General features: G+C 30.2%; 1 protein-coding gene across 1 annotated transcript; it reads right to left on the reverse strand.

The window, feature by feature from the left end:
* Positions 1 to 3,195: 3,195 nt before the first annotated feature.
* On the reverse strand, positions 3,196 to 4,221 carry LOC123226242 (cyclin-dependent kinase F-4-like). The gene has a single exon (XM_044650773.1). The coding sequence runs from the start codon at positions 4,219 to 4,221 to the stop codon at positions 3,196 to 3,198; it is 1,026 nt and encodes a 341-aa protein (XP_044506708.1).
* Positions 4,222 to 13,076: the final 8,855 nt, after the last annotated feature.

Below are 13,076 nucleotides of genomic sequence, written 5' to 3' on the forward strand. Positions count from 1 at the left end.
TCATGTGACCAATGATATATTTGAAGACTATAAGAATTTAAATATTGAAGATGAATGAACAAGTTGATGTATATTTTTTATTGGGTTTATTTTATCTTGTATTTATTTTTCTATAATATAACCACGGTTTTCCTTTACTATAAATGAGCTCATATTACTAAAATTTTAAAGATATTGTTGTTATTTTGATTAAGTAGAAAATGTTAAGAAAATTAATACATTATATATAATAAAATTTAAATAAGCTTAAAAAAATTATGTCCAATAGTAGCGAGCCATATTGGGCAGCCCTGCAGGTCTTATCAAGTAGTTGAATTGAGCTCGAGTGGAGCCAAACTCAAACTCAATTTACTTGAGTTTAGCTCGATTTTGAACTCAAATAGAGTTTTGAGTTCAACTTGATATCATAGACAAGTAAAACATTACAAATATAATATCATTTTGATATGTATTAGTTAAAATAATGTTGTTTTAATCGATTTGTATCAAAACTTTTTAAGCTTACGAACTTGGTTAGTTGAACATCCCTAAAACTTGAGTTTAAGTTCGTTTAAGTACTTATTTATAACTTATTTGAGCTGAACTCATTTATTACTTATTTAAACTGAACTTAAACTTAAGCTCAGCTTAAATTGATCCTTAACCTTATCCCATTACTTGGAACATGATTTGTTAAACTTAGGAGAATGATACAACCCACTTTTTCTTTATGCTGGGTTGGCATGTGCCGTGCAAAATTTTTTGGGCTGGCCCCCGACCCTTTGACAAGTTCATGTATGTATATTTTTGTTGCAACCATTGTTAGTAAGGTTGGACTCGAACCAAGTCCGTTCTGACTCAAACCAAGTTCGTTCTTGCTCAAGCTTGAGTTTAAACTCGGTTCGAATAATCCTAAAACGAGCTAGTCCTATATGAGCTTGGTTGAGTTTGAGCTACTCATCAAATTTTTTAATTAAAAATTTTGATATAAAATAACGTCATTTTGATCAATATGTATTAAAACGATATCGTTTTAATAACGAAAAATGAATCGAATTGAATTCGAGCTAAATTTGAGCTTGGCTTTCACAAGCTCGATAAACTCAAGCTCAATTTGAATCCAGCCTTAGCTATCCGTGTCAGAAGACTTTCATAGCTGCAAGATTTCACATTTATATAGATACAGGGGATCTTCCTATTCTATTTATAAGTTATAATCATTTATTTTATATGTATTATTCGATAATTTCCTGAGATATTTGTAGGGTAAAAGACTTATACCCATTTTGTTCATTCACAACTTTTATAATTAACATAAATTTTTAAATTTATGAATATAATTATTATTTAATCAATAATATTATAAAAATAAAATTTTATTTCATTTTTATCCTTTAATTTAAATATCCAAATTAAATTTTATCTCATATCTACCTCCCACGATTTGCATTTCTTTTCTCCGCCCAACTTCTCCATCTCCAGCTGCCGTCTTCAGCTCACCCTCTCTCTCTCCCGGCGCTCTCTCTCCATTTTATTGGTGAAGCCAATTGACTTAGGTACAAGCTCTCGTCCGGTCAGTCCTCTGACATAAATTTCTACAAACCAGAATTCCAGTGCAGTTTCTTCTTGGAGGCAAAAGCAGCCGTCGTCAAGAGGAGATGTCAAGAAGAGTAGAAGGCAGCCTCAAACTGAATCAAAGGATGCAGCTCCACAAATAAAATGGATTTAGTAAGTATTTTGCAGATGTGATGTTCCGAAGCCTTCTGGTTTGATCACAAGAAGTTTCTCAATAGAGATTGTATCACCTGATATCAATTAATACACGAATCAAGCCGAGAAAATTATAATTTTCTTTTAGATCAGATTCTTTCCGTAAATAGAATTCAGTCCAACAACCAGGAACCAGAAATGCGCCCAACGTGCGGAACTTCAATTTAGTTATTTTTTTTGTTTTATTGACCTTTGCTAAATCTCTGTTTGCACTTTTCTTAATGCGAACTCTATGAATGATGGAGAGTACTGACACTATTTGTTTTCAATGTTAATGCAGTAAACCTGCCGGTAGAAGATTCGTGATGCAAAGTACTTCTGCAATTTGAAGGTGCAAGGCCTCCTGTCTTAATATGCCGAGGAGATAATCCATAGTTGCTGAGTTTTGCTATATATATATATATATATACATTTTTGTTGCAGTCATTGTTCTTGTTAGTCTCATAAGACTTTTAGAGCTGCAAGATTTCTCATTAGGTACAGATACAGTGGATCTTCCTCTTCTTTATATAAATTATCATTATTAATTTTATATATGTTATGAGACAAGAATAGTCTCTCTGTAATAAACATAATTCTCTAAATAAGTTCATTTTCCTGAGTTATTTACAATATGATGTGCAGAGACCAAGCTTAGTCTAAACAGTGACATGCAGGGGCGAACCTGCCAAATGTTGAGGGTAGGCCTCAACTTTGATGAAAAATCAAATAATTCATGGAAGCAGAAAACAGAGTGTGTTTGGGCTAGAATTTGTACGTATTCACCCTTAACAATAACGTAGTCATGGAGACCCCTCAATAAAAATCCTGGGTCTGCCAATGGTGACATGGAACACAAATATATGTAAATTTTAAACCCATTAAATGTTACAAAAAATTCAGTTCGAAGTCGGACTCCATAGTTGGACGCTCCACAAAATAATATTAATTGCAATTTGTCTTTTGCATTAGTAATGCAATCCTTTTGGCCTTTAAATGATTCTTTGCAAATTGTTAAAGAAGAATGTTGCAAGAAGTCGAGTAGATCAATTAAAATTACTGAGATGAGTAAATTCTAATTAACAAATAATGATATGAGCAAAGAGGTTAACAATTCTGGATGAAACCGCACCTCTAATCTAAAATTTATTTGACTAATATAAATAAAATAGTATGAAAAATCTAGCTGTTGATGTAATTGATAACCAAACAATCATCTTCTGAACTGGCTTCAGCCCAAACGATGAACAAATTGCACAGAACCATTGATTGAACTGCTGAATTTGGATTAGTTTCCACAGAATCTCAAGAACCCATTTGAAATTGCTTTAAACTAAACAATTTACAACAAATTCGAAATAAAAACTAATAAGATGTGGCTTTCTTTCAAATTTAAAATAAAAACAAATAGTTACAAAATTTCCAAAACTAATTCGAACTTCCTTCTTTCAAAGTGTAACTCTATTTTCAGCATTGCAATCCTACTTCTGTCTCCATCATAAGATTTGGCTTCAGGCGCTTCCGAGGACCAACGGTTATGTCAAATTCTGAAACTTTATCATTCCTCTTCACTGCTCTCCTTGGCACTTTAAATCCTGGAGGTACACCAAGAAAAGAAAGTGGAGCCCAAAAGCCATTATTCCTGAAGAAAGGATGTTGCAAGGCTTGAGCAGCTGTTGGCCTCTTGCAAGGATCCCAAGAACAAAGCCATGAAATCAAACTAACAGCATCCTCACTCACAGATGGCATGAACCTTGACAAGTTAACTCCTGGTAACTCTGGAAATTGATACCTTAAACTTCTTGCCAAAAGTAATCCTTCAGGCCAAGTCTCCTCAGTTGGAGTGCCTAAAACTCTGCAAATCTTGAACATCTGGTCGATTGTATCTTTTCCAGGAAAAATAGGGTGCAATGTATACATCTCAGCCATTACTGCACCCACAGCCCACATATCAACTTTTCTATTATAACTGCCAGACTTTAACAACACTTCAGGTGCTCGGTACCAAAGAGTTGTAACATACTCAGTGTACGGTGGTTCAGAATCTATCTTCTTTACCATTCCGAAATCAGCAATCTTGATTATGTTCTCAGAAACAAGCAGGTTTTCAGGCTTCAAGTCACGATGGAAATAATCCTTTTGGTGTATGTGGTTGAGACCTAGAAGAATTTGAAAACACCAGCTTCTCACCTCAAAGTCAGAGAATAAAGACTCCCTTTGACGAATAATCCGATTAAGATTGGTTTGCATGTACTCAAAGACAAAGTATAAAGAATCGTGTTGTTTAATAACTTCTTGAAGCTTGACAATGTTAGGATGTTTCATCTTGCCTAACGACTTCACTTCTCTCAGATTTATGCAATCCTCCCAAGAATGATATCTTTTTCGTAACTTTTTGATGGCAACTACCTCGCCTGTACGCTTATCAAAAGCTTTCCAGACTTTCCCATAAGCCCCCTCACCAACACGTTGAATGGCCTGAAAATTCTCCATTGTCATCTAACAAAAGAAGAGAGGAGTGCTTAGCCCCAAAAAAAAAAAAAAAAAGCTTAGAGAAACAACAAAAAGTGAAACTAAGATGAAGAATTGTGATTGTATCTTCACGTATTTATAACAGATCATAATGACTCTCCTACTTCATTCAGGTTTCAGAAATCAGAGTTTTACAAGTGCTTGATTAGTAACTAAATTTTGATAGTTAACAGTAATCTTTTTAAGTATTAGTTTGTGTTGGACTCAATTAACCAAAAAGAAGACTATAAAGTTTCCTAATCTGTTAAAGATTTAGGAATTAGAGTTGGACAAGAATGTATTATCTCAGCTGAATCCAATGATATTCAACTATGATTCTTACAGAATTTAGATTATCAAAAGAGAGATTTAAGTTGAGTGTTGACCATATTTGTAGATATGCTTAACATTCCAAATACGTTAAGACTGCGGAGCGGAGTGAAATTAGAAAATCAACAAAAATTAAGTTGTTATTAATTTTATGTAACATCTCTCCCTAGATGTACTATCCATCAGAGGAGAAATATTACGAATTAATATCCGGAGCGTCTATTTTTTTCTTTTAAAATACTTTAACATGAATGCATCACTAAAAGTGTTTAGAAATTATTCTAAAAAAATTGAAAATCTGGAAGTAAACAAAAGATGTATATACTCATATGAAAACTTATCTAAAAACATCTGAAAACAAAGAATAATCATATACAACTGTACAATCCTATCAAAAAGGTCAAAAGTTGCCAAAAACATGTCATTGTATGCATGTAATATAAATCAGAAATAACCTGCTCCAACTGGATCTACCTACGCTGACCTGACCCTGCCTCGCAACTACCTCGATCACCTATACCTGCAATCATAAAAGAAAATGAAGTGAGAGATAAGAACACTCAGTAAGGGGAAATAATCAAGTAAACTATCTTATTTCCTGTTCTAACTCACTCTCGGGACTCAACCTCACATCATAACCTCTATAAGAGATTGAAGGGGTAATCTAGTTCATTCTTTACTATTTGGGTCATATTTTGTCTCATCTGGTGTCTATTTGATACTTTCTAGAAGCTAACTATAGAAATTTGATACTTTTTTAAGCTCGAGCTCTTTTTCTTTCTCTCACTACACCATTTTTGAATCTGAATTGAGCTCTATTGCGAGCAGACCCTATTGGGGGTCTATGTCCTACTACGGATGTGTTCTACTGCAAACGTGCCCTTCTGCGGGCGGTGCAATATAAAGTGCCCCCTCATAGTTCATAGCGTGCATGCGTGTCTTATATCTTACTAATCTTGTTTCCATCTAAATCTATTCATAACTCACCAGACCATACTCTTGGGACGACCCCTGAATCTTGAGTCTTAAATTCCTTTTCTTACTTTTCTTTTTCTCTCCTTTCTTTCCTTTCCTTTCCTTTCTTTCTTTCCTTTCCTTTCCTTTCTTTCTTTCTTTCTTTCCTTTTTCTCCTTTTCTTTCTTTCCCAAAAACTGTGAAATACTGTTCATTTGATAAAGTAGCCTTCTTTTTCATACAATTTCACAGCCCAAATGGTCTTTAATTCATACAAGTTATATATCGTTGAAAAGAGAATTCAAAGAGTTTTCCAACAAGCTATAATAACACTTATAATTCATTATATAAGGCAACCAAAACGTGAGATGAAATCAGTAGCAAAAAATTGGCTTCACTCTTTATTTGGTAAAACAGTCCTTTTGGTTCATACAATATTTAACAATACAAATGATCTCCAATTCATACAAGCTATATATCATTGGAAATATGATTCAAAGAGCTTTCCAAAAAGCTATAATAGCACTCATAATTCATTAGATAAGACAGTCAAAACGTGAGATGAATTCAATGGCAAAAAATTGTCTTCACTATTTATTTGGTAAGACAATTTTTTTGTTCAAGCAATTTAACAGTCCAAACAATCTCTAATTCATACAAGCTATATATCATTGAAAAGAGGATTCAAAGAGCTTTCCAAAAAACTATAATAGCACTCATGATTCATCAGATAAGACAACCAAAACATGGGACGAAATCAATGGTAAAACTGTAAATATTATCCAACTTTCTATCATCAACAAAATCACACACATAGACACCCCAAATGGCAAAACAACATTTCTCAACTTCAAAATCATCATTTATAACATAAATGCAAGAAACCAAAAGCCTAAAACATGTAACATATCAAAGATGATACCTTTTACCTTGTTTCAAGCCAATCTTTACAAGTTGGCTCTCTCCTTCTTGTTTTGTTTTCTCTATCACCAAAATCACCTTAAATCAACACCAAAACATACTAATATGTTTATATAACATGCATCTAATGCATATATAAACATAGGTAAAGGGAAAATGAAGAGATCTTTTGGTTACCAAGGCTCCCAAAGTGCTTCATTTTCTTTTTCTTCCTTATTTATCCTCCAAAACCCTTCCAAATCACTCACTTTTCTTCAAAAACACAACAAAGAAAGGAAGAAACTGCCTCCTTTTAGAAGAGACGGGAAAATGATAGAAAAAGTGTAAAGGTTGCCTTTTTTTACTTTTCTCTCCACATATATAAATTTACATACTTTTGAATATATTAATATATCTATATATATATATATCTTTGGTTTTCTTTGTAATTGGTTTGTATATAACACACACACACACACACATACATTTCAACATATAAATTTAAAACTGAAAATGTCTCAAAGTATGATCAAAAGACACAAATACCCCTAGAACGTACCACAGGGTATTACATTTTCTAATTCGTTCTCCATTAGGAATTAGACTCATAAATATTTGTAGTAAGAAGACAACAAAAATTAAAATTATCATATACCCAGTCCCAAATATTTGCAAATTTAACATTTTAATCTAACATCTAACATCTAGAAAAATCTTTTGTATTTATAAACTAGTGTGTGAAGATTCGGGTTTCCCTCATATTCATCGCCACGTCCACTAGCTACAATTTCTAATAAACTATGAATAATTATGTTCACATTTAGTTTTTATGTGCCATGTATAAATGTGTGTGCACACGATTGCATCGTATGAAAATATTTAAAGTAGGTTATTCATCCAAGAACACTTAACAACCTATTTTATCCTTATTCGAATAAGTTATTAGTTATCTAAATAGGTTATTCATCTTTTATACTCTTGTTGGGTATATAAACCAACATTTTTCTTCAAGCCAACTAACACGTTTTTTTTTTTTTTGTTTATGTATCAATTTTTTCAATGTCATTTGGTTAAGTTCATTTTTATTGTTTCAGTGTACCTTCATTTTACAATTTCTCTCTCTCTCTCTTTTTTTGTTTCTACCAATCATTTTGCAGTTTAGCTTGTTAAGATCGTGGGATATGCATTTGTTATTAGAGCTTTGAGAGATTTCAAGGCCAAAGGCTAAAGAGATTTCAGCCACAAAGTTGAAGGAGAGCTTGAACAACCAAGTGGAATGCTCTAAGGGTCCGTTTGGTTAGGAGATTTAAATATTATTTTAGTAATTTATCTTTTATTACATTTATTAGTTTGTTTGGTTTGCAAAATAATAAAATATTCTAATAATTTTTTATTATCAATAGTAATATGATAGATAATATAAGAGGTAATTTGATTATTACCTTCATCTTAAGTATTAAAAAATTATTATGGTTATTTTAATTATTATTACTTTTTTGTGCTTACTTATTAAATTATTAGGATAAAATTCCCTCAATTTTTAATTAAATAATAAATAATATGAAAAATATTTTTTATACTTAGTAATCTTTCATATAATAAATAAAATAATATATTAATATTATTTTATTATTTTTAATCAAATATATTAATTATTTATACATACCAATTTTACCAAACATAGCAATAAATTTGTATCCAGTAATTCTCAAAGTAATATTTCAATTTTGATAATAAAATATTCCTCAAACCAAACGCTTCTTAAGTATTTCAAATTTGAGGATAAGCAACTGTTTGTTGGAAAATTTTAGGAATTTATTAAGTGAACAAGGAGTGTTTTATGTATGTGTTATTTTTAACTTGTAATTGATAGTTGGTTTATTGTTTAATGTATTATATTTGCTGGATTTGGTTTCATGCAATGTAGGCTTTATTTGAACTTAGTCTAACCATGCAAAAATTGAGGTATCCACTTTATTTTTTCTGCTCTTATTTGTTTTTACTATGATTATTGTTTATGTGCGAAGATTGGGTAATTTGAGCAATATCTAAGTTCAATACAAGCTTAACAAACCAAACTCATATCATTCACCTCAATCAAACTTTCAGTGTTTGTTAATGCTGGATTTGTATCAGTTTTCAATTAATGGTTACTACTAAGCTTTGTGATTTTCCTGTAAAAACATAAATTGGGTTTTAACATACCGTGATACTGTAGGCAGGACCAATCATATCAATTTAGCTATTCTTCCCAGAGGAGAATGGCCAAATTGACGTGTTATTGAATCATTTTTGTACTTGTATTTCCATTAGTAAACTGCATGGTTTCCACACGATAATGCCAATTGCTCCCACAGCCGGGGAACTAGGGAGTACAGGTCTAGAATGGGTTTCCATTTCATTAAGGATTCTGATTAAAAGAAGCCCATCATTCAAGACAGCCAAGGAGCACAAACTGCATTTCTTTTGGGAGAACAATTGGATTTTGACCCAGAAATATGACTATTGGATGTTTAAAGTCATATAAATCTTACATTAAAAATTCATATTTTTTAATATAGGATCTATACCACCATCCTCTACAGTCCCAACACCCGTGAAAGCTCTAATATTAAATAATATAAACCTTGACTTGAAAGAACTATATTTCAAAAAGTCTAAACTTATAGAAATCTCATACTAGAAACTTATACTTTCCAATGTGATCTAAATTCATACACTTGAGATCCTAATATGGACACAACTTGATACATGTCATAGGTTTGTAAGCTCTATGAAAGCCTCCAATCCTTCTGTTTATTATGTAGATTGAAAGATTGACATCATTAACGTTGTACTTCAGTAGTTTTCATTAGAAGCAGTATTTTCAGTTCGAATCCTAAATTCTGCAAAATGCTAATTGAATTTGAGGCGAGTTTTCACCTGACTTTAATATATTTTTTACACACAATTAACAAACAAGATTGAGAGAGTCGGAGACAGAAAAATAGGAGATGAGATTGCAAACCATTTTATTTATTCATACATTACAATTATAGAGAATTCGACCATTCAACTACAAGAAGAATCATAAAGGTGAGTCCATCCTTCATTTTTTCATCTTCTCTATTTGAATAATTCTCCATTCGCCATCAATTTACTGGAATAAAAGGCCGAAAACTGACAAGAGAAAAGCTCCAACCAAGGATCCAGCCACAGGCATGGTTGCAGCCGATTCACTAGGAGCAGCAGCTAACTCAGAAGAAACTGGAGCTGGTCCAGGAGCGGGCACGTCCAGCCTTGAAGTTGCGGCCATAGTTGCAGTCATAGAGGCAGCTAAGAGGAGGATAGCGAACAAAATCATCTTCATATCCATGGTGACAGGTGAATAAATCGGTAAAAAGAGCTCAAAAATGAGATCTAATCACCAAAAATGCGCAGCTAGCCTTGGAGATGAAGAAGTCAGCAAAGGGTTTTTCTTGTTTGCAATCCTGAAGAAAGCATTGGGGTGAAGAGGGCTTATATGGTGGTAGTTTGTTGCTAATTTTATTGGTATTTTGAGTGTTCTGTGGAGGAATTTGAATGAGAAAAAGTTGGCGGAGGGTGTGGTAATTCTAGCTAATTAATTACACTAGGAGGCTAATTGTGGTTTTGTGAGGTTAAATTAGTTATAACAATATGACTCATAAGAGTTTTTTCCTGTTGAATCAGTCCTTAAATTGGAAATGATAATACCTAAATTACCTAAGCTAATTATAGTTATTGATAATCTATGATACACGATATATATCATATTTTATCATATGATACAAATAAAAAATAAAACATATCATGAGGTGTATCAAATTAATACGATACAATAAGTACTCTATGATACGAGACATATTATTGATATAGATCAATATACTTTTTAGAGAAAATGATGATATAATAAAGGTGTATATTAAAAATTTTAAATTTTTTATGATACTTATGATATTTTTTAAAATAATAAAGTATCAATTAGATTTTTTTATTTTTTTATTTTATTCTTAAATATCGTATTATACAATACGATATAATATTTGATATATGATACATAAAATCAGATTTTTGATATATGATATGATATACAATTTAACTCCCATGACATTTACTCTTGAATCAAATATAATAGGATCTTGAGAACCTAAAGTTCGGATTTGATTTGGATTTACAAATAAAATAATAATAATAATAATAAATGATTATGATTAATAATTTTAAAATTAATTAATGCACAATTATTTTCTTAAGCATTTAAATATCCTTTGAAAGAGCTAAAAACTCCTTTAAATATATTATTAAAAAAAGCTTTACAACATATCAAAAGTTGAGTTATACAAAAGAAATAAAATTAACTTGTTATTTACATAAATCTAATGGTTGATGCCAAGATGACATTACCCTAATATCATAATCCAATATTCCTAATTCTAAAATAAGTTGGACTATCATCTAGTGGTAGGCTCAAATTTTTTGTCGAGAGGGAGCTTTCACAATTTCACCATTATTTGTCGATCAGTTAGTTAAAACTTTAAAAAACTACCAAACTTTAAGTAAATGAAATAAAACATTATCAAGAAGTTGAAAAAAATAAAAGAATGTTATAACACAATCAATTTTTTACGTGGAAGGAAATAATAAATGTTTCTTTTTTTTCCAAAAAGAGTGAAAAAAAAGTTATGATCGTTAGATTGATAAAGACCCTTTAGTAAATATACTCTTTTAATTTTCTCTTTTAATGAAGTTTGATTAACTTTAGTATCAAACGACACTAAAAAATAGGACATTTTTCATTTTTATAAGAACTTTTGTACCAGAAACAATAGTATCTCTAATTATAGCCCCTCTGGGATGTAAAATATATCTTTTCTCACCATCCCTAGTGTATGAGACAAATGTATGCATTTTGATTAGAGTCATATTCTATGGTTATGATTCTACCATATATGTTTTTCTTATTTTATCGAAAATTGATTTTACGGTATAGAATACCGTAAAATAATTAGATATCATAGATGTTAAATAAAAAACAAATTATATAACATATATAATATAAGTGATTGATTTTAAAAAAAAAAAGAAAAACCTAAAATATATGATTTTTAAGAAAATAGATAAGATGAAATGAATTAGATAATAATAGTCATGAATAATCTTATGAGTGACTGACATCCAGCATTATGACCACAAATCTCATGTCTTATGTTATATCCAACTCAAAACATTATCCATCTTTCACAATATGTAAATTCACACTGATATTTTCACAAACAACTAATCTAAATTCTCACAAAGTTTATATATTTTTTGTCGAATGACCAACTATGTAGAATCAAATCTTACCTATTTCGCAACAAAACACTATATGCCTTTTTCACATGTAAAGATGTATCAAAAATTGAATTAATTTGAATAATTTGAAGCGACTTGAAGAAAATTATCAATGATGAGACACAACTACAAGTAACCTTTCAAATTGAAAAATATCAAAGAAGTTTATTAGGTGCGTTATAGATGTCGTATAGAATATGTGTACTAAAAAATTTTAATAAACCCCTCACTATGTGTGACCTACGCACTAAAAAAAATTTATAACCACTACATACTAGAAAATATTAATAAAATACCGTTATGCGTATCACACCTACTTTAAAAGTATCTGAAATGCCTACTTTTATTGGCTTTCAACATGTGCGGCTTGATTCATGATTATTGATCATGCATATTGATCGGTTTTATATGTGTATTTTGATAGTTAAAAATTAATTTAAGATTTGTTTATATATAAGAAGTTTCGTATGAGTTTAATGTATTATTATATCTATATATCTCTCTATGGAGTTGATCGGTTTTGTATTAATAGTGTCTTTTTAAATAATTACACTATGTTATATGAGTTGGTTATTATTTATTTATTTTTATCCAACATTTTATATTTCAATTTATTAAGTATTGTAAATAGAAAATTCTAAATTTCAAACATCAAAAATATGTTGTTTTATTATAGGGAATAGGAATTTAAAGACTATCAAGTTTCGAGTATTTGCATATACCCTTCTAAACTCAAAATTTTATCAAAAACATTTAAAAAAAAAAAAACCTTATAAAAGTATTTAACAGTTTTTGAAGAATAATAATTAACATTCCTAGATGTTACTAACTAGTTGCTTAGTGTGCATAGAAATCAATTCTAAATCTAATTCAAATCACTCAAAGAATGAAACAAAATGCATTTTTGAAATATAATTATCAGTATTTTATTATATACGATACCTATTTTATAATTGAATATGATACAAGTGATAAATAATATATATCATAAAGTATATCAAATTAATATGATACAATAAATGTATCATATAATACAATAAATATCTTACGATATTATACATATTATTGATACAGATTGATACATGTAAAAAATAATAATTATATAATAAGAGTTTATATAAGAAATTTTAAATTTTCAAAAGTGTTTATTATATTTTCTAAAATAATGATGTATCAATTAGATTATTTTATTTTTTAAAAAATATATCATACAATATAAAACAATACTTTATACATGATACAAAAAATTAGACTTTCAATGCATAATACAATACGTGATTTGACTATTATATTTTGAAACATGCCTAGAATGCACAAAT

The sequence above is a fragment of the Mangifera indica genome, chromosome 9 (genome assembly GCF_011075055.1).
Source record: "Mangifera indica cultivar Alphonso chromosome 9, CATAS_Mindica_2.1, whole genome shotgun sequence".
In the NCBI taxonomy this organism is placed as follows: domain Eukaryota; kingdom Viridiplantae; phylum Streptophyta; class Magnoliopsida; order Sapindales; family Anacardiaceae; genus Mangifera; species Mangifera indica.